This window comes from Lepidochelys olivacea (genome assembly GCF_965140295.1).
Source record: "Lepidochelys olivacea isolate rLepOli2 genome assembly, chromosome: 6".
Classification (NCBI taxonomy): domain Eukaryota; kingdom Metazoa; phylum Chordata; order Testudines; family Cheloniidae; genus Lepidochelys; species Lepidochelys olivacea.
In genome coordinates this window covers 98,717,242-98,740,459 of record NC_140416.1, presented here as the reverse complement: position 1 = coordinate 98,740,459, position 23,218 = coordinate 98,717,242, and the positions used below count along the sequence as shown (strand labels likewise).

Here is a 23,218-nt window from a genome sequence, read left to right as displayed (position 1 = left end):
CAATTTCTCGGCTTTAGCCTAGTTCTACAAAGCCATCAATGGATCACAACCCAGCTTCATTACAAAATACCTAGCTACCTACATCACCCTGAGAAAACTGTATTCTGCTGAAAGAAGACAGATAATGCCCAGAACAGTAGCTAGTGAGAGATTCAAATAACGCCTGCTTGGTTGGGTTGTGAGTATTTCGTGGTTGTTCATTATGATGGGAAAGCTTTTGCAAAAAGATGCATCTGGCCGTATCCTTTCAAAGCAGTCAGACTTTGTCTTGGGTATTTCATTCAAAATCAGTGCCTTTGGACTCTCTCACACACTCTCCTTAACCACGGAGGAGAAGACAAGTAATGGTCTTGAATTGTACCAAAGATTAGACATTAGGAATAACTTTCTAAATGTCAAGGTATTATAGAATCATAGAATATCAGGGTTGGAAGGGACCTCAGAAGGTCATCTAGTCCAACCCCCTGCTCAAAGCAGGACCAATCCCCAACTAAATTATCCCAGCCAGGGCTTTGTCAAGCCTGATCTTAAAATCTTCTAAGGAAGGAGATTCCACCACCTCCCTAAAAGTTAAGGGAGGTGCACTCGAACACATTACCTTGGGAAGTTGTGGAATCTCTATTATTAGAGGTTTTTATGAACAGGTTGGACAAACACCTGTCAGGCCTGGTCTACATTTACTTGGTCCTGCCTCAGCTCTTCTGGACTAAATGACCTATCAAGGTCCCTTCCAGTCCTACATTTCTATGATCAGGTCCTGATAGATGAGTGTAATTTTTTTCTATAATGTGCTTGCTAATTTTCCTTATACCTAGTACAAGTTAGTACACTGCCTTTTTCCTTTCCAAAATTAATATTTAGCTTTAACAGACATTTCTACAAAGGATATTTTAATGATTAAACTATATTTTTGTCTCCCTCAGTGAAGGAGAATTCAAGTTTCTCTTGCTATACTGAACCATTAGATGATGCAAGCCCAAAGCCCAAAGTCATTAAATTGTACCTTGGTTCACAAAATTTGGTAAGTTCCCAGTTAAGCTTTATATTTGTAATTGTTTAATGCATATAGATAAAAAGTACAGCACTGTGGTTTACTATTTTATTATAATTCAAGGACTGTGAATTAATTCCTCTTAGGAGTTGAAGGAGTTAACATATATGTAAACTTGTCATGTATAATAAGGACTTAATTAAACGTGAAATAATTCTCATTAGCTTGATTGAATGATGACCTCAAGGTAACAAATTAGATTTTAGAGTTGACCTATGGCACTGAAGAGTGCAATGATGTGACACCATTCAAAAAGCTAATTTCCCATACAGTTGCAACTAATTACTGCTCTTACCTAACATCTCAATGACCAAATGATCTGAGTATTCGTCATGTGTCCATTCTTCATCGGCGTATTTTTACTAATAGATATATTTAACAATAGACTGGAATTATCCCAGGAGAACTATTCCGTCTGTCTGTCTGTCTCTCTCTATGCAAAAGCAAACTTTGGTCACTGTGACAGTGTGGAACTCACCACTGCAGCACCTCCGACTGGCTGTCTTAGGAATTAGCTCTGCACCCTCTTCTGGTGGTATCCCGCCCACTGTCACCTCTGCTCCTGGACCCATGTCACTCCCAGGACCACAGCATCCTCTTCATGACACTGCCCTCCAGCTGTGTCACACTCTGGGTTCTCCCCTTCCAGGGGACCTGCAGTTTCCGTCCAGCCACTTTCCTCAGTGACAGCTGCAGTCCATTATCCCAGGGCCACTTCCCATGCAGCTCCAGCACCCTCTTCTGCTCTTGCCTTAGCCTGCAGGCCCTAGCAGCCAGCCTGGAACTCTCTCTAGTTCCCCTGTCTGCTGCCGTTCTTATATGGGCCTGCTGGACCATGATTGGCTACTCCTCTCAGCCCTTTTCTAATTAGCTGCCTCCCTAGGGCTGCTTTTAACCCCTTTTCTGCCCATAAGGGGCAGCCACCCCATCACAGTCACCAATGTGACACTAAAAATGGCACATTATTATACTGCATATACAGTACCTCTTTTTAAAATATATTTGGAGTCACATACATTTGAATTTCATAGGCAAGTACACATTTTCTACTATTGCAGCTGCAAAGACTACTTAATTGCAGACCTGCATTCTGTTCTGTCTTATGCATCAATGGCCAGCTTTCCAGATTTCAAAATCTGACAGCCAGATCTTGATGTTTAAACTCAAGCCTTGATGTTTAAACTCAAGGTGTGTAATTGTGCACCTGCAATCATTTGCAACTGTAGTTTTTGCATGCTATCACTTGTAAATTTTGATCATTTGCCTGCACATTTGGATGACCCTGATTGTTCAGACTTGCATGCATAAATTTGTTTTCCTTTTACAGTTAGTGCATAAAAATCATAGCTGTAGTGTGTAAAACTTACATATAGAAGTGATGGTGCATGTGAAGTTGCTTTCACACAGATAGGCAGAGGCCACATTTTGAAAATTAACTTTGTAATAATATCGGGTTTTGTATTTAATTACATTGTAATTACCTCTACTGACAAAATCAGAACTCATCAACTGACCCTATCCTGATAACTATTAATGAAGATTCTCTTTTACCTCAAGTGGTAAGGGACTGTGCTTTTGGAACTAGAGGATCTTATTCCTATACCCACGGTTGACTTGCACATTACAGCCATGCTGAACTTCATTGTAGTGATAACTGTGAAGCCCTAGCTGGTCATGGATTTACAATATGTTTATTTGCAGGGCAAATTGATATATGCAATCTAATCCCACTAATTAATCCACCTAAATTGGCCTGTTGAGTGTTTGATCATTTTGGTAACTGCAGCATGTTGGGGGAAGAAAGGTGTTCCCCTGCTAAAAGTTTGTGGCTTTTTTCCTCCTCAAAGAAAATCAGCTGTCATTTATATAATGTAAATCAGGAGGATACTTTGGAGAACAGAAAAAGGCTTCTTCTGCAATATACCTCATCAGGGCTTGCTCCCAGCATTCAGATCTTCAACAGTACCTATTCTGGGATCTTCTACTTCAGAATGAAACTGGTAACATTTTGTTCTTTTTCAATGCATGTTTGATAAACAGTAATTTGGCAAGCACTGGACAGTGTAAAAAAGCAGTTTTAGCCAGTTCCTCTCATTTAGCCCTTTTTGCTTCCTACCAGGCTGTTGGATTACCTTTGCATTTGTCAGAATTAGATACAAATACAGAAGAACTGCACTTAAATAAGGCTGAGTTCAATTTAACCCCTTCATACCTTTTTATAGTTCAGGAATGAAGTAGGGAGAAATGGTAGTCGCAGCTAAGGGGTCAGGTGTGTGGTGGCTTGGGCTATTTCTGAGATATGAGATGTGTAATTTGGAGCAGTAAGGAATGGAATGTGAGAGGTAGGTGGAGAGAGGGGGCACCAAATAGGGAGGCATGGGCAGAGGAACAGGAGGCAAAGCAACATTCAGGAGAACCTAGAAGAGCTAGCTACAGGCCAGCAAATCAAACCACTAGCAAGCTTCAAACCAATTGAGAAGGAAATGCACTAGGTTGGGATCTGGATGGAATGACAGAGCCTTATCTGCACAGAGAAAGGAAATGCTGCAACCTTTCAAAGTTTCAAGCTATTCCAAATGCACCATTTTAACGGCAGGTAAGAATTCGAGTTAAACCCAGAACAAACAGAAATTCAGGTTCCGGATGCCACCCTTCTTCCCTACACTTCGTTCATGCTTTGCAGGCATTTCAGAACAGTGCATTACAACCCAGAATAAGTATGACAAAATCTTATTTCCTCCATTTTGGGACATCAGTTGATGAGACAGTCTGAAATTTCAGCAGTGTTGAATCAGATCTGAATGCTAGTCCTGCTGTGGCTACCTATTCAAGCCATCCCCGGAGCTTTAAGGCCTTATCTACACACACAAGTTGTACCACTATTCTGTAACTGTATCAGTATATGTGAAGGGGGCATCAGGCCTTTGTGGCCTCCTGCGGGAGGGTCTGTGGTCCTACTACACCTTGCCCCAGGAAAGGAGCAGCAGAAGTGGGTCCTCCAGGCCTGTCTACAAAGGCTGCAAGGAAGCAGCTAATCAAAACCCAGCAGGCTCAGGTAAAAGGAGCTGCAGGGCCTTCGCAGGCCAGTTCCTGGCTGGGACCAGAGGGCTGAGGAAGGGTGCTCCTCTTTGCCCCAAGGAGCTTGACTGGCTGCATTTACTGAAACAGGGGAAAAAGGGAGGACCTGAGAACTGTAACCTTACAATAACAGGTGAAGACAAAGGGACCAAGTGGGAAGAGGCCCAGGGAAAACAGCAGCAACTAATTAAAGGAGGCTATATGGGGCTGCTGTGGATAGGGTCCCTGGGCTGGAACCTGGAGTAGTGAGCGCGCCTGGGTTCCCCCACTGGCAAAGTGTCCTAAGCTCTAAGAAGGGAACTAGGCTTCTTCAGAAGCCCAAGCAGAGGGCTCAATTTAGAGGGCCCGGAGATGGGGCTGATGACCTTGGTGGGGGCAGGCAGTTTAGTGAACTCTTTGCTGCCCCAGAAGTGGTGCATTTTGAATATGGGACTTGGCCAGAGGGCTGCATCACTGAATATTTGTCCAGTGAGGCTGGCAACCTACGTGGAGTTCCAGGAGCAGGAGAAGGTTGCATTACTACACCCATCCGCTAGGAGTCTCTCAGGAAGTGAGTGCCCCTCCTATCATAGCATAGTTCAAGTGATATAACTCCCCCTAGTGTTGGATGCTGTTATACCAGGATGAAAGTGCTTTATCTTGGCATAATTTATTTCTGTACAGGAAAGGAAATTACTTATACTGCTATAAGTCACCTTTATATCCATATAACTGTGTCTAGTCTGGGGTTCAATTGGTACAATTATATCAGTAAAAAAATCACCCACCCCCAGCTAATATAGCTACACTGGAAAAACCTTTGAAATTTAGAGCAGGCTATAATTTTTGTTTGTGTTCAGGGGTGGGGGTGCTACAAAGGCAGCAGCATCAGGCACTAGCTGTAAAAAGCAGTGGGCATTTTGAGCAACCTTCACTGACTGATCAAGAGCATGTGCTTCACATGGAGCTGCATGCATCCTACACATTTCACCTGGAAGAACTGGGTTGGTGTGATACCAGGATTCAATGAGGTGGAAGCAAAGGATAAAGGATCCAAATGAGCCAAATACATTCTGGTGTGTCACCATTAACTTCACCCTAATATAGGCTGAGGCATGCCTGTGCTGTAGTCACAGGGTGTGGTTGAAGCTCGAGCTGACATACCTGAGCTAGTTTTAATCTTGCTAATTTGGGTACTGGAGCAGGGAAGCCATAGTAGTGCATGCTTCAGCTTGGGCTTTACAAGCCCACCTAGAACCCTGGGTAATTACTTGTAGGGCCAAGCTCACTCTGCCATGGCTTCACGGTGAGGAATGGAATCATGCTTATTCTTTTCAATGAGTTTTAGCCATCATCCACGTATTGATATAAAGTGTGAATTGTAATGAATAAGTACCATAAAAGAGAGAATCTGACAGCCGTTTGTGTGATTGCAGTGCTTCCATTTCATCACAGATGATTTTAACCCAAAGTTTTTGACACCCTTTGAAAATAATGGGAAAAAGGGAAAAATAAAATGTGTGACTTAGAATCACAGAGAACTAAAATATTGCATTGATTTTTTTTAATGAAAGGAAGAAAATCAGTCTACCTGGACTATTGATATCCCTAGAAGAAATATTACATATAATACAGGTAAAAACTATATTTTTAGTTACATATATATCACTATCACCATGTTCTCCCTCAACTTCAACTGAAGTTTTCCTCTTCTTAATTTCATCCCATTACTACTAGGTTTACCTGCTCTTTGCCTCATGGGGGGGCGCTAGCGCTGGGGCCAGAGACTGGGACAGCAGCGCGCGGCGCCAGCAGGAGGAGAACATGACACCAAGCCGGGGTTGGGAGGGGCGGGCAGAGCTCGAGCCCCAGCGGGCCCCCCCTCCACCCTATGGGCACACCCCGCAGCCTGTGCGTCCCAGGTGCCTGCTGAGCGGTAAAGGAAGTAGGGGGAGGCAGACTCCCCTAGCCCTATTACTCCCCTCCCCAGGGCATTGGATCCCTTCTGCAGTCCCTCCCCTTCATGCCCCTCCTCCCCAAGGCAACCTATCCCTCCTCCCCCTCTCCAGGGCATGGAATCCCTCCTGCACCCCACCCCCCGGTCCTTCCTGTCCTGCTCTCCACATCCTCCCATCATTGCCCACCCACCCAAAAGCCAGGGCTCACCCAGTTTTTCTGTCCTAGCTATGCTGCTGCTTTGTACCACCCTATGTAAGTCCTTTTCATTCTTGGCCCCCCTCACAGACTTGTAGATCATGTCCCCATATAGTAATCTCTTACCCATTCTCTAAATAGTTAGCCTTGTTAAACTTTCCTTACAAATCTAGGTTTCAGAGTAACAGCCATGTTGATCTGTATTCGCAAAAAGAAAAGGAGTGCTTGTGGCACCTTAGAGACTAACCAATTTATTTGAGCATAAGCTTTCGTGAGCTACAGCTCACTTCATCGGATGCATAATCATTTTTATTTTCTTCACCTTCATTTAATTTGTTAATATCTTTTTGATATTGAGTTATGCAATTCTGAATGAATTTCAGTGACAGCTGAAGGTGCTCATCACTTAACAAATCAGCCCAGACTTATTTAGGTGCCTAATTTTAGGCACCTATTTTTGAATAACCTTTGCCAATGACTATCTTCTCCCTGGTTGAGATTTCATGTCTTCGTAGCCAAAATTACATTGGCATATTGCATTGGAAACTCCTGTTTGTTGTCCATTATCACCTCTGTTTCTTACAGAGTTACGGCTTTCCATGTTCATTCCCTGCCTTGCATATCTGTTTTTCCTATTTGTTTTTCCTCCTCTGTATTGGTTTTCACTTTCCCAATCTGAATCCTTTTGTTATGTTCTGTCCTCCTTTCTAATATATGCGGGAATATTTCTCTGCTGTCACTGGCGTTCACAGTTCCTCCTAATGTAATATAATCTGTTAATTTCATTATTTGGTTTACTCCCACTATCGCTTATTTAATAAAGATGTTAAATAAACCCATGTCAGACTAGAGAGCCGCATAGCTCTATGTGTTGTATATTAGCAGTTTCCTAGTTGGCGGTCCTTCAGCTCTTTTTCATTCTGTGTGGTAGTGTTCGTATCCAAGACAACGCGGATAAATATTTTGAGCAGGAGTCAGTGAGACGTATCTTTTAGCTTTTTAAAAATCCAGATATACTACATCTTATATATTCTGTGTATTAGGTCACCTTTTTATGTGAGATGTTGAGAAATGAAGCCACATAACGAATGGTCTTTGGACCAGATCCTGATGCGCTTTACTCAATTTTATTCAGTACTTATTTAAGAGACCTTCCCATTGACCTCAATGAGAGTTTTGGCTGAATGAGGGCTTCAGAATTGTTTGGTTCTTTTATAAACAGGGTATCATGGGAAGTTATTCAGTTTGGGTGAATTCAAGTTATGGGAAAACCATTGTATGAAGGCAGACTGAAGTATGAAGAAAGAACCTTCTGTGCGAATCACTTTTCTGTTGTGTTTTTATAAGACTCTAAATGCTATCCATTTGTATTCACTTTATGTTCAACCAGATATTGCTCCAATAGAGGAATGGTTTGTAAAATTCACCATGCATCATGGATTAAACCTGTTTAGTACTGAAGGAACGCTACTAGATGTTTTTAGAGGTAAGATACATTTAGAAAGAGAATCGTGTAGGATTCTTTAAAAAAATAAAATAAAATAAAAACCCTGGTAAAATGGAGTTAAGGATATTAGTCTGAGTTAAGCTTGCACTTAAATCTAAACATTTTAAGATATGGAAACATACTGCTAAAGCACACAAGTAACCTAACTCTGCCCTGTAGTGACACCATTAGGGAAAAACTGAAAAAATTCTTTAAAGATCAATTTCTTCTAATCTGGGGCTACAAATGCTAAAATGCCTTAATCATATTCATATAGTTATTGTAAAACATCACTACAGGACAGAGTTCATCTAAAAAGTTCTGTCTGTAGAAAGATATAACAAGATGATCAGTGCACCTTTTTCTGTTAATTTTATAAGAAAACTATATCCCTTCTGTAAAGCAAACTAAAGAGCCTTCCTAATTTCTTTATTAAATCTATTGTCTTGTAACATGGTTATTATTGGAGGAGCTGGCAACACTGCCGAATTAAGGTTGCCCATACTTCCCATGAAAAATCTCCTGTTTTCAGTTGCTTAGAACTTTGTGAAATTTCAGTGGTTTGGGCTGAAGTTTTCTATATCTGGTGTCCGCCTCAGGCTGATATATTTTTAATTTCAGCCAGTATAGTTCAGCTGTTTCCAAGAACAAGGCTAAGAGGAAAATATGTTTTTCCCCATTAAAAAATACTTTGAAATGATCTAGCAGCCCTCCTGCTTTGGAACAGGGACTTAAAATTTGTGTCAGGCCAACCCCTTGTGCTTTTTCCTGACCCTGTGAAAATCTACTCGAAGTGCCTCCATCACTACCTGGTGAACCTCACTGCCTGCCAGTTCAGATGGTTCATAGTCACAATCCTACACCATGTCATTTATCTTTCACCAACGTGTGCATTTATTTCCCTCTTTCTTCACAAGAATATGCAACACAGGCTAATAACAAGGACCAGCTTCCCTGCAGCTCTCACTCCCCAGCCCTGGCTCACCCTCTGAGCTGAGCTCTTCTTGCACTGCCCTGGAGTTCCCCTGGCTTCCTGTTTCCTCCCCTTATATTCTTCCCAGTTACCTTGTTAGCTCAGTGATTGTCAGCCAGATGCTCACAATCCCCAGAGAATGTGTAATTGCCCTCAGCTAGGCTTGCAGCAGGCTGCTGCAATGTCAGTAAACTGGGTGCTGCTGATAGCTTCCTGTCACAACAAGTTATAAACCTTTGAAAAATCACAGTTTGCACATCCTCAGTAAAAAGAAAAGGCGTACTAGTGGCACCTTAGAGACTAACCAATTTATTTGAGTATAAGCTTTTGTGAGCTACGGTTCACTTCATGACAGGTTTCAGAGTAACAGCCGTGTTAGTCTGTATTCGCAAAAAGAAAAGGAGTACTTGTGGCACCTTAGAGACTAACCAATTTATTTGAGCATGAGCTTTCGTGAGCTACAGCTCACTTCATCGGATGCATGCCGTGGAAACTGCAGCAGACTTTATATATACACAGAGAATATGAAAAAATACCTCCTCCCACCCCACTGTCCAGCTGGTAATAGCTTATCTAAAGTGATCATCAGGTGGGCCATTTCCAGCACAAATCCAGGTTTTCTCACCCTCCACCCCCCCACACAAATTCACTCTGTGAGGGGGGTGGAGGGTGAGAAAACCTGGATTTGTGCTGGAAATGGCCCACCTGATGATCACTTTAGATAAGCTATTACCAGCTGGACAGTGGGGTGGGAGGAGGTATTTTTTCATATTCTCTGTGTATATATAAAGTCTGCTGCAGTTTCCACGGCATGCATCCGATGAAGTGAGCTGTAGCTCACGAAAGCTCATGCTCAAATAAATTGGTTAGTCTCTAAGGTGCCACAAGTACTCCTTTTCAGTTCACTTCATTGGATGCTGTAGCTCACAAAAGCTTATGCTCAAATAAATTGGTTAGTCTCTAAGGTGCCACTAGTACTCCTTTTCTTTTTGTGAATACAGACTAACACGGCTGCTACTCTGAAACATCCTCAGTAGAAATTTCTCGGCTTTTAACCGTTCGGATCTAGAGATTCCATCCTCACTGAGCATGTGCCACCGCCTCACAGCTCCTAGTGCTGAATACACTACACATACTCATTTACTCTGTGAGTATGGTGTATGCTTCAGTTCAGAGGCTCAGAAGGAGACACTGTTCTGGTCCTGGGTGGGGCTATGCACTGGAAGTGAGCTTACAGAGCTCGTCTCTCCTGTGCTCTCAATGACACCTTCCCCCCCTGCTGGCACCCAGGTAGTGTGGGGGAGGAAGCCATCTGATCTGAATGCAAAGGGGACAAAATCTAGACCAGGGGGAGGGAAAGGAGTACGCCAGTAAGCCTCACTTTGGTATCGGACAGATTGGTTGAAACAATCGTAAAGAAAATTGTCAGACACATAGATGAACTTAATTTGTTGGGAAATAGTCAACATGGTTTTTGTAAAGGGAAATCATGGCTCACCAATCTACTAGAATTCTTTGAGGGGGTCAACAAGCATGCTTACAAAGGAGATCCAGTGGATATAGTGTATTTAGATTTTCAGAAAGCCTTTGACAAGGTCCCTCACCAAAGGCTCATAAGCAAAATACGTAGTCATGGGATAAGAGGGAAGGTTCTCTCATGGATTGGTAACTGGCTAAAAGATAGGAAACAAAGGGTAGGTATAAATGGTCAGTTTTCAGAATGGAGAGGGGTCAATAGTGGTGTCCCCCAGGGATCTGTACTGGGCCCAATCCTATTTAACATATTCATAAACTATCTGGAAAGGGGTTAAACAGTGAGGTGGCAAAATTTGCAGATGATACAAAACTATTCAAGATAGTTAAGGCCCAGGCAGACTGCAAAGAGCTACAAAAGGATCTCCCAAAACTGGGTGACTGGGCAACAAAATAGATGAAATTTCATGTTGATAAATGCAAAGTAATGCACATTAAAACATAATCCTAACTGTACATATACAATGATGGGGTCTAAATTAGCTGTTACCATTCAAGAAAGAGATCTTGGAGTCATTGTGGATAGTTCTATGAAATCCACTCAATATGCAGTGGCAGTTTAAAAAAAAAATTAACAGAATGTTGGGAATCATCAAGAAAGTGATAGATAATAAGACAGAAAATATCATATTGCCTCTATATAAATCTGTGGTATGCCCACACCTTGAATACTGCATGCAGATGTGGTCACCCCATCTCAAAAAATAGAAATTGGAATTGGAAAAGGTTCAGAAAAGGGCAACAAAAATGATTGGGGTATAGAACGGCTTCCAAATGAGGAGAGATTAATAAGACTGAGACTTTTCAGCTTGGAAAAGAGGCAACTAAGAGTATGTCTACACTATGAAATTAGGTCAATATTATAGAAGTTGATTTTTAGAAACCTATTTTATACAGTCAATTGTGTATGTCCACACTAAGCGCATTAAGTCGCCGGAGTGCGTCCTCACTACCGTGGCTAGCATCGACTTATGGAGAGGTGCACTGTGGGTAGCTACCCCACAGTTCCCACAATCTCTGCCGCTCATTGGAATTCTGGGTTAAGCTCCCAATACCTGATGGGGCAAAAACATTATCGCGCGTGGTTTTGGGTACATGTCGTCGTCAGTCGACCCTCTCTCTGTGAAAGCAACAGCAGACAATCGTTTTGCACCTTTTTTTCCTTGCGGACGCCATACTGCTTTCAGCAGATGGTGCAGTAGGACTGCTAATGGTCGTCATCCACCGCTTCTGCTGCAACTCTGCTCTGCTGCTATTGTCTCAACAGCAAGTTTCTCCATGTTGTCTGTCATGGGCTCCCGGGTACGTGTGTTCTTCCTTGGGAAATGTGCGTGGTGCTAAAAGTTGTCCTCCACTGCAACTCTGCTCTCCTGCTCTCATGAATCCACCTCACAGGTCCTCTCGTCGTTCTCTATAAATATCTATTCTCGTGGCATTCGTCGTCAGCAACCGCTTCCACTGCAACTCTGCTCTCCTGCAGACACCATACCACGGCAAGCATGGAGCCCGCTCGGATCACTGTGGCAGTTATGAGCATTGTAAACACCTCATGCATTATCCTGCAGTATGTGCAGAACCAGAACCTGCAAAAGCAGGCGAGGAGGCGATGGCAGCGCGGTGATGAGAGTGATGAGGACATGGACACAGACTTCTCTCAAAGTACGGGCCCCGGAAATTTGGACATCCTGGTGGCAATGGGGCAGGCCCATGCCATGGAACACCGATCCTGGGCCCAGGAAACAAGCACAGAGTGGTGGGACTGCATAGTGTTGATGATTCCCAGTGGCTGCAAAACTTTTGCATGCATAAGGGCACTTTCATGGAACTTTGACTTGCTTTCCCCTGCCCTGAAGCACAAGAATACCAAGATGAGAGCAGCCCACACAGTTCACAAGGGAGTGGCGATAGCCCTCTGGAAGCTTCCAATGCTAGATAGCTACCAGTCAGTGGGGAATCAGTTTGGAGTGGGCAAATGTACTGTGGGGGCTGCTGTGATCCAAGGAGCCAATGCACTCACTGAGCTGCTGCTATCAAGGGTAGTGACTCTGGGAAATGTGCAGGTCATAGAGGATGGCTTTGCTGCAATGGGATTCCCTAACTGTGGTGGGGCAATAGACGGAACGCATATCCCTATCTTGGGACTGGACCACGTTGGCAGCCAGTACGTAAACCGCAAGGGGTACTTCTCAGTGATGCTGCAAGCACTGGTGGATCACAAGGGATGTTTCACCGACATCAACGTGGGATGGTCGGGAAAGGTACATGACGCTCGCATCTTCAGGACCTCTGGTCTGTTTGAATACTTGTAGGAAGGGACTTATTTCTCAGACCAGAAATAACTGTTGGGGATGTTTAAATGCCCCTTGAAATGTTATCCTTGGGGACCCAGCCTACCCCTTGATGCCATGGCTCATGAAGCCATATACAGGCACCCTGGATAGTAGTAAGGAACTGTTCAACTTTAGGCTGAGCAAAAGTAGAATGGTGGTAGAATGTGCATTTGGATGTTTAAAAGCGCACTGGCGCAGTTTACTGACTCAGTTAGACCTCAGCGAAACCAATATTCCCATTGTTATTGCTGCTTGCTGTGTGCTCCACAATATCTGTAAGAGTAAGGCAGAGATGTTTATGGCAGGGTGGGAGATTGAGGCAAATCGCCTGGCCACTGATTACGCGCAGCCAGACACTAGGGCAATTAGAAGAGCACAGCGGGGCACACTGTGCATCAGAGAAGCTCTGAAAACCAGTTTCATGACTGGCCAGGGTACGGTGTGACACTTCTGTTTGTTTCTTCTTGATGAAAACCCGGCCCCTTGGTTCACTCTACTTCCCTGTAAGCCAACTGCCCTCCCCACTTCGATCACCGCTTGCAGAGGCAATAAAGTCATTGTTTCAAAATCATGCATTCTTTATTAATTCATCACACAAATAGGGGGATAACTGCCAAGGTAGCCCGGGAGGGGTGCAGGAGGAGGGAAGCACTGGGTGAGGTGGTGGATGAGGGGAGGAGGGAAGGACAAGGCCACACTGCACTTCAAAACTTATTGAATACCAGCTTTCTGTTGGTTGGGCAGTCCGCGTGGAGGGCGTCTGGGTGAGGAGGCTATGGAACTGGGGGAGGAGGGCAGGCGGTTACACAGAGGCTGCAGTGGCGGTCTGTGCTCCTGCTGCCTTTCCTGGAGCTCCACCAGATGCCGGAGCATATCAGTTTGATACCCTAGTAGCCTCAGCATTGTTTCCTGCCTCCTCTCATCACACTGCTGCCACCTCTCCTCTTGCTCCTGCATCCTCTCATCTTGCTCGTCCCTCCTATCCTCGCGTTCATTTTCTGCTTTCCTGTACTCTGCCATTGTTTGCCTCCACGCATTCTGCTGCGCTCTTTCAGTGCAGGAGGACTGCATGAGCTCAGAGAACATTTCATCGCGAGTGTGTTTTTTTCACCTTCTTATCTGCACTAGCCTCTGGGATGGAGACAAGAGGAGCGTTGAAACATTTGCAGCTATGGGAGGAAAAATAGGGAGAATAGTATTTAAAAAGACCCATTTTAGAGAACAATGGGTAGACTCTTTCACAGTGAACCAAGCTGTTAACGTTACATAGTACATGTGCTTTTGGTACAAGGTCGCATTTTGCCTCTTATATTGAGGGCCTGCTGGTTTGGTGTGAGAGATCACACACGCAGGGCTGGGCAACAGAATTTGGCTTGCAGGCAGCCATGGGTAAGCCACAGTCTTTTGGCTTCTTCAACCTTCATAACATGTGGGAATGGTTTCAAACAGCAGCGCCCTCCTTTCCCATACCAAGCCCCCGTTGGGTTGGCCATTTAAAAGGAGGAGCTGCGGTTTTTGGGTTAACATGCAGCACAAACCCAACTAACCCCCCTACCCCCAATTCTCTGGGATAATCGCTTCACCCCTCCTCCCACTGCGTGACTAGTATCAGGGAAGATCCTTGCCAGACAAACGTGAACAGCTCAGTGTGAACACCCCACTGCGTGGCTAAAAGCGGGGATGATTTCTTTTCAGCCACAGGCAAACAGCCCAGCAGGAATGGCCACCTCTGAATGTCCCCTTAATAATGTCCCTGGAGGATTTCCGCTCCATCCCCCGACATGTTAACAGACTTTTCCAGTAGCTGTACTGGCCGCGAATGCATCCCAAGTCTTCAGGGCAAATTAATCATTAAACATGCTTGCTTTTAAACCATGTATTATATTTACAAAGGTATGCTCACCAGAAGTGCCTTCTCTGGCTTCATGGTCCAGGAGCCCGCCTTGGGAGGGTATTGGCTCCAGGGTGAGAAACAGTTCCTGGCTGTCGGGGAGAACGGTTTCTCTGCTTGCCTATTGTGCGCTCTCCTCCTCCTCCTCCTCATCATCATCATTTTCCTCATCCCCAAAATCATCATCCCTGTTGCGTGAGACTCCCCCCCCTTGCAGGTGTCCACGGACGGGGTGGGGTAGTGGTAGGGGCATAGAAGCGGCATGTCTGGGGCTCTGACCCGGAGCGGCCGTTTGCCTCTTTGGTTTTTTGGTAGGCTTGCCTGAGCTCCTTAATTTTCACACGGAACTGCTGCGGGTCCCTGTTTTGCCTCTGTCCATCATGCCCTTGGAGATTTTTTTTTCAAATATATTGGCATTTCGTCTTTTGGAACAGAGTTCTGATAGCACAGATTCGTCTCCCCATACAGTGATCAGATCCAGTACCTCCTGTTTGGTCCATGCTGGAGCTCTTTTGTGATTCTGGGACTGCATGGTCACCTCTGCTGATGAGCTCGCCATGCTGGCCAAACAGAAAATGAAATTCAAAAGTTCCCAGTGCTTTTCCTGTGTACCTGGCTAGTGCATCTGAGTTGAAAGTGCTGTCCAGAGCAGTCACAATGGAACCTCTAGGTTAGCTCCCAGAGGCCAATACCATCGAATTGCATCCATACTACCCCAAATTCAACCCAGCAATGTAGATTTCAGCGCTAATCCCCTCATCGGGGAGGAGTACAGAAATTGATTTTAAGAGCCCTTTAAGTCGACAAAAATGGCTTCGTCGTGTGGACGGGTGCAGGGTTAAATCGATCTAACACTGCTAACTTTGACCTAAACTTGTGTAGACCCAGGCCAAGTGGGGATATGATAGAGGTCTATAAAATCATGAGTGGTATAGAGAAAGTAAATAAGGAAGTGTTATTTACTCCTTCTCATAATACAAGAACAGGAGGCCACCAAATGAAATTAATAGGTAGCAGGTTTAAAAGAAACACAAGGAAGTATTTTTTCACGCAACGTACTGTCAACCTCTGGAACTCCTTGCCCGAGGGTGTTGTGAAGGCCAGTGCTATAACATGGTTCAAAAGGAAGCTAGATAGATTCATGGAAAATAGGTCCATCAATGGCTATTAGCCAAAATGGGCAGGAATGGTGTCCCTAGCCTCTGTTTGCCAGAAGCTGGGATTGGATGACAGGGCATTGATCACTTGATGATAACCATCTGTTCATTCCCTTTGGGGCACCTGCCATTGGCCACTGTCAGAGGACAGGATACTGGGCTTGATGGACCTTTGGTCTGACCCAGTATGGCCATTCTTATGTTCTTATTGGAAGGAAGTCTGGAGAGACTGGAGCTGAAGAAGGGCGAGAAACTGAGGAGGAGTCAGAAGGGGAGACTAGAACGGACTGAGAGAGAAGATGGGGAGACCAGCTTTTGGGAGGGGAGGGTGGGACTGGTTGGGCAAGGAAACTAAGAATGGTAGTTGGAGGAAGGAGACTGGGAGCCACTGAGGGAAACAGGAGGGGAGGCTGGGACCCATTTGGCTGGGGTAGGGGTATACTGAGGTTGGACAAGAAGCTGGGGGAAGGGAAGGCTGGGAGTAGGAATCAGTGGGGGAGGAAGAGGGATAGAGTTCTGAGAAGGAGCTGGGATGTGGGGAGAGAAATGGGATTGGCTAGATGGAGACTGAGATGAGGAGCGACAGATTGGATGAAGAACCCCGGGATGGAGACTAGAACTGAGAGTCTGTGCAGGGGTGGGGAGACAGATTGGATGAGGAGTCAGGAGGGAATAACTGGGCCTGGCTGGGCAAGAAAGCTGTGGGGACAAGGAATTGGGGTGAGAAGAGGGAGAACTGGGACTGGCTGGGAAAGGAGACTGGAAGCGGGTGTGGAAAAAATAGTATGTGAGCATTCAATTAAAGACTGTCAATGCATAGAGGGGGCTGAAATAAGGTTGCACTGGTATTTCCTAACTCTTGAGTGCTTGACTTTGCAATCTCAATGTTCTTTTAACATTGTTTTGTGTGCATAATTTTATTTTAAGCAGCAGGATATGCATTCTTCACTAAGCTGCATGCAAGTGCTTTTTGCCATTGCACTTTTTTTCATGTGAGTAACATATTTCATATTTCAATGGCATCCTTCATTTTAGACCTGGTCTACACCTAAAACACCTAAAAATTTTCACACCCTTGAGAGACCTAGTTAAGCCGAACCTAAGCCACAGTGTAGACTCTGGTAGGTCAATGAATGAATTCTTCCATCAACCTGCCTACCGCCTCTCATGGGGTGGATTTACTCTAGTGATGGGGAAAATCCATTGTCACTGAGACGGGTTTAAAACAAACACAAGTGTCTATGCTAACAAGTGTCTATGCTACAGCAGCCCAGCTGCAGTGCCGGAGCTGTACCACTGTAGCGTCTGTAGTGTAGGCAAGCCCTTACATGTGCACTTGTCCACATGCACATTCTTTCTCTATTGCACTCCAAATGTGAAGGCACTTGAGGTTCATTTTTTACTTAGCCTCTTATAATGAATTATATTTGTCTTCTGTTTATCGATGAAATATAAAGGTGGTAAGGATGGTTAAATAAACATGCAGTGTATGCTTTGGCATATTTTAAACATCTAGACTTTTTTCTTCTGCAGAGCCTCTTCTTCAATGGAGTCTTGGCAAACTAATGCACTCTACTGAAATTAATGCTCTAATACCCAATGTAATAAATATCACAGTGTCAAAATGCCCCTGTGCTAATGATGTGGCAGTAATTGCTCTTATATGCAACGAAACAGTACATGGTAAGTTGTGTATCTGTTTGTTTGAATATATTCACCATAAATCTGTAGACCAGTGCACGGCAATGTACATTGGATTGAACAGTGTGTACTATTCACATACTGTCCCGGGTTCTGAAATAAATAGAACCTTTTGCATTACCTTATGTAAACATCTGTACCCTTCCTTCCAAAATTAGACAGATCAGTGACATTGTCTGGCCCAGTGTGCAATCACAGCCAAAAGATGAAGAAAGAAACTTTCAGAAAATACTGTGTTTCCATTATGCAAATCAATGATACCTCTTCACTTTGACTGTTGAGCTTAGGGTGCATTCCTTCATTTCAAAAAAGAAAAGCAGAAAGAGAAGAGGTCTGGAAAAAAGCAACTGAAATTGAGACATTTAGAGAGATTAAAAGGCCAGCACTGTTTAGAGGAGAAAGAAGAAAAAAGGAAATAGGATTGTCACCTGACTTAATGAATGGTATAGAAAAGTCTTAATTGGGCACGTCTATTTTGCTCATTCCCAGAAGAGGGCACTCTGACATGCTTTTTTATGTAACACATAAATAACTTGTGGGTCTCAGTGCCTCAGATTTCCGGTTGTAAAAACAATCTGAGGCACTGAGGAGTGATGTAACTTGACCACAATCGTTTAGCAAATTGATGGTAAAGTTGGAAACAAAACCAAAGTTGTCCCCCAGTCCAGTATCCTGTCTAAAGTATCATGCTTCCAGATACATGCTGTTCATCATTTGGGTTCAGGAAAATAATTCCCAATAGGGCAGTGTTGCACACTTAGTTGAATTATGAAGGTTTTAAACCTTCCCTGAAGAAGCCAGCAATGAACCTGTGCTGGAGGATGGACCATTGGTTGATTTTTAGTATGGCCTTCTATTATTAGATGTCTTTTGGTCCTGATAAACTTGATCACATTTAGAAAATCACTCTTATACTCTGTTGTACAGTATGGTGAAATTGGCTTTAATATCTCAGACAGACTAGGAGAGAGGTGCAAATAAAAGTTAGCACTGCCATCTAATGGTAGATGTAGCAAATGCTGAAAAGTAAAAACCAGTACAAACTTGCTTAACAGTAATCTTGTAAAACAAAAACCAAAGAAAAGATAGAGCTATTCAGTAACTTACTATTGTTTAGCTATATGTGTTGGAAAAAGCAGCAGAGTTTATGGGTAATCTGGTCCGTCACACCATCATGGGAAGACCTACCAAACCAAATGATGATCCATTTTAGAGCTGGGTACGCTGATTTTAATATTTATATAGCACCATTGGTATCAAAGGCTTTATAGACATGTAAAATGATAAATTCACAGACCCAAAGATTTTAGAATCCAAATGAACAAAATAGAGGTAGGACAGGAGGGAAGGAAAGCAACAGAAAAGCAAAATGATAGAGCAATTTTTCAAATTGTCTTCGCTCACTTCTTGTGATGAGTGTTCTGAGCCTGATGAGTTATCCCTGAGCCTGCATGTTCTGAGCCTCACAAGTCATCTGAGATCATTATCTGTGAGTCCTAAGGGTCCAGCCAATCCACAAGCCAGGTTTAACTAGATGACAGCAAGGCAGCTATTGAGGCTGCTAATGAAAGCAGCCACTCCAGTCTGCTCAACATCACTCCACTGAATGCATCCGCATGTTCTCTGCGTTTATAAAATCTCCCCACTGTATTTTCCACTGCAAGCATCCGATGAAGTGAGCTGTAGCTCACGAAAGCTTATGCTCAAATAAATTTGTTAATCTCTAAGGTGCCACAAGCACTCCTTTTCTTTTTACCTTGTTGGGAACACTCCCAGCTGCCTGGTAGTTCTGACAGAGGGCTCCTGCTCCAGTAACAGCCGGCTGCCTGCCTGTCCTGACACTTCTTAGCAATTCCCTCATATGCGTCTCTTTAATACATATTGGCCTGAATCCTGAAGTTACTACTCGCTTTTTACTCACTCAAATCAAACTCCTTTTGGCATGCACAGGAGTTTTGACTGAGTAGAGACTTCAAGATTCAGTCCATTGTGCTCAAACCATAATATAGAGTAGATGATGGGATTATGAAGAGAGGTCTGAGAGCAGGGACGAGTGAAAGCCTTGCTGAAATAAATACATTTTGAGTAGGGATTTGGAGGAAGGTGAATTTTCAAGGCATACTAGATCAGGGAATCTGTTTCAGACATAGGAAGAAGCATGAAAACAGGTAGTCTCACAAGTGGTAAGAGATGAGAGGTGGTTTTGCACTTGCTTGTCTGCATATATTCTAGTGTTGGTTATCAAGATGAATTTTTTTGCTCCGCAGTCTTCTGGGGCCACACTTGCACCCTGTATGTCGTCGTGCCTCCAACCAAGGGCATAAAGAATTGATCCACCCCTCTGTTCCTTCTCACCACCTGTGGCTACAAGTCAGTCAGAACTTGCAGTGTCCGAGCCTTTTTTGAGTTGTGTGGCCTTTTTCTGTATATGTGAATAGTCCTAGGTAGTCTGATAGTTAGCACATACTTAATGATTAGGATAGTGTTTTTTCTTTTTTTAATAGCATTTCCTTTCATCTCTTTGTGAAGAAATGTTTTATTTTGCTTGGGGGAGGTACTTTCAGCACTGAGTTCAGTCACTTTGTCTGATCATAAATCCCAGGCTTTAAGAATTGCCCTTTGTATAAGGCCATAATGCCTTTAAACTATGGGCATCCTAGATGCTGTTGGGCCTAAGGGAAGGGCACATCATGTGTCAGCTGTAAGTTATGTTCAAAGACAACCAAAAGGCCAGGGAAGCTCAGATAAAACTTTTTATGATGGAGAGATTGATGCATCCTTCCTCTGATCATGGATCCTGGGTTTCCAGGAACAGAAACATCTGAGCACTCTCATCTGAAAGTGCTCCTGCTGCCTTTTCCACTTGTGTCTCTGATGTTCCTGTGCTGAAGGACTTGTCCTCTTCCTCTGGTAAAACATTGGATGGCAGTGGGAAGAAAGAGCTTTTAGGGAAAAAAGACAGATCTCCTTCTCTGGGTCCTTCTACTTCATGTTTTGCTAAAGGGGGAAATGGGAACAGGGGATGGGGGTGGGGAAATTTGAATCATGTTTGGCTAAGGGCAGGAATGGGAACAGTGACACAGGTGTAAGGCTCTGTGGTGTCAGAGGTGGGAAGGGGGACACTAAGGAAGGAAACTGGAGTCATGCTTGCTGGAAGTTCACCCCAATAAACATCAAATTGTTTGCACCTTTGGACTTCGGGTATTGTTGCTCTCTGTTCATGCAAGAAGGACCAGGGAAGTAAGTGGGTGAAAGAATAAGCCCCCTAACACTATGGTTTCCCAATCACAGTATGAAAACAGGTAAAACTTGGCAGTTTCAACTGAACTTTACTTTTGATTTTGGGGTTTAAGACCCAAAATTCAAGTTAAAAGCTCTGAAAAGTAGTTCAAAACCAAAGACAATGGAGTTTCAAACACCTTTGGATATCTGTAGCCAGATCCCGGAGTCCTTACTCAGTTCTCATTCACTCAAAAGTTACAAAGAAGTTTCTGTATTGAAATGATTAATAGAAGACCACATTTCCAAGCCTGCAGTGAAGAGTATAGGATTTGGCCTCATATGATTGTACCAGAAGATATGTTTACAAAACAAGTCTGACGTTAACTGTGAAAAATCTGCTTTTAGATTGTCCGTTTTCCTTTCATTGGTACATCAATCTTGATTTTTTTTTTTTTTTTTGGTAGGAATTTATTTAGGAGTTACCAATTCTGGATTTATATCTCGAGATACAGAGTGGTTCAATATGACAGACAGCCTGTGTAGTCTCCTAGACGATGGTAATTCCTTCTTGTTCTTAATAATTTAACAAGCGCAGTGTTCTTGGTTGCTTGGGTGGTACATTCATGACACTGTCATGTGAGAGACTCAAGTCTGCACTTAGACTTGTTGACAGAACCACGCTGGTGGGATGCCCTGACCCATTTCAACCCACATTTGCTCCCCTTGAGGTCAGTAGAGATCATCTTGAATTACATCAAAATATACCACCATGTGTATATAATTGTCCATAATAAAACTAAAAAACTTAAGAAATAATAATAAAACCAAAATTTATAAATATATAGCAGGCATGCATAGAGAAGGAAGGCCTGCTTAGATCAGTGGCAAGTGGTAGAACCTAATTTGAAACAGTCTTGGTTCCCTTCTTGACTACATTCTCAATCCAGACAAGAGAAAAGGTCAATATCACAGGTAATGCTTTGAACCCTGTCAGAGAGAAGAAAAGGACATTACAGAGTTGCCACAGTTGTCCCTCCTGGCTAACAGGAGTGGAAAGTGTGCTCTGGAAAGGGCCATCTCCCAGTCCTTTGTGAGATCTGAAGTACTGGGTGAGTGCTGAGCTGAACTAGGAAACTCTTAAAGAGTTCATGCTATAACCTGCAAGGCAAAAGGAATCCTCAGTTCCTATGGGAAGAAAGATACGTTTTTTGGAAGCTATTCTGAAGCAGCAAAAACACAACCCTACTTCCACACTACCTATCCTTTATTTTCAGGTTCAGGCTGGCCAGCTAAATAGCATTAGTGTCAAATTCTAAAACCTACATGATTTGTAAAAATGTCTCATTATTTTATATGCTGAATCCAGAAAGGAACCAAGCACTTGTAATGATACCCACAAATGTTCTGAATGACTAAATGATTCTTTGGCTTGCGTGTAGACTATAGTCATGACAGGTGTGAATGCACAAAGCAAACAAAGCAGTGATTATTCATAATGCTGTTTTTTCTCTTCCATAAGATTGTGCTGGCCTTTCACTTGTGAATATAGTCTTAACGAATAATCATTTAATAATCCTCACTACACTGGGCCTTTTTATCAGTCAAGATCTACGCTATCCATCTGGAAGGATTTTAAATGTATGTGAGTTTTCTTTTACATTAAGTAACTTTTTAAGCCATATTTGCAAAGTTTAAGACAAATAAGTTTGCACAATTATGCACAGTTATTTATGGAGAAGTCCTCATGGAAATATAGGTAAGGGAGATTTTAACTTGTGTGACTAGCAGGATTATGTTTTTCTCAGCCTTTTAACATGAGATTAGGAAATTAGGAATAAAGGAAGATACAGGATTGTTAAAATTCAGAATAAGGAAATACAACTGTCCCATAGCATAACAGTTAATTTATAGAGTAATCTTATTGTAAAAATGTTTTGTGAGAAATGTAGAACATTTAGTCATGCTCCTTTTAACTATTTATTAGATTAATAAACTTTAACACCAGAAGAGATCTTTTGGGTCATCTAATTTAAACTAGCCATACAAGAAGTTCCTTTACTCTTAGTCTGAAGCCAGGGTTTTCAATGGACTTGCCAACTTGTATGTTCTGAAACCGAAATATGGATGGGTTGACCAGAGTTGCTTTGCCACCACAGCAAAAGGATTGGATCCTCCTTTGCAAATCATTGGCTGTGCCACAAGTACCGTTCATTTGATCAGCGCTAGTAGTAAGTGGAAGGTTGGTTGATCACTTAGAACTTGACGCTGCAAGATGCTGAGCCTTCTGGTCTTCATCCAGCAAAGCACTTAAGCACATACTTAACTTTAAGCATGTGAATAGTTCCGCTGAAGTGAAAGATATTAATCCTTACTTGCAGGCTCAATCCTTTTAGTCACACACATATATTCTCTATAAGCAACTTGTTTCATTATGTCCCTAACTGCTTACAGTGGACCAAATTCTGAAATGTGTTTTTAACTCCACGCTGTGACAATTTCTCAGGGTGCCCAGGACTGAGAGTCACCTTGTTACTCCCCACCCCTGCCTCAGCGAGAGAGACATGCTTGTGCTGAATTGGTTGTCTGCTCCCTGACACCACCAGTCTGTTAGCTACTCAAACAGTCTCCTTAGAGCTCTACCCAGCCCTCACTTTGCCTTGCAG

At 43.3% G+C, this 23,218-nt stretch overlaps 1 protein-coding gene across 1 annotated transcript in view; it reads left to right on the top strand.

Annotated features, from left to right (window-relative positions):
* Positions 1–205: 205 nt before the first annotated feature.
* The window catches only part of CATSPERB (cation channel sperm associated auxiliary subunit beta), a gene marked incomplete at both ends in the record, with an annotated part of 90,033 nt that continues 67,020 nt past the window's right edge, over positions 206–23,218 (top strand). Inside the window, 7 exons of the mRNA XM_084629817.1 lie at positions 206–341; positions 924–1,021; positions 2,899–3,051; positions 7,610–7,748; positions 17,166–17,315; positions 21,020–21,112; positions 22,075–22,193. Of these exons, the coding sequence (XP_084485943.1) occupies positions 206–341; positions 924–1,021; positions 2,899–3,051; positions 7,610–7,748; positions 17,166–17,315; positions 21,020–21,112; positions 22,075–22,193 (888 nt within the window). The remainder of the gene's footprint in view (positions 342–923; positions 1,022–2,898; positions 3,052–7,609; positions 7,749–17,165; positions 17,316–21,019; positions 21,113–22,074; positions 22,194–23,218) is intronic.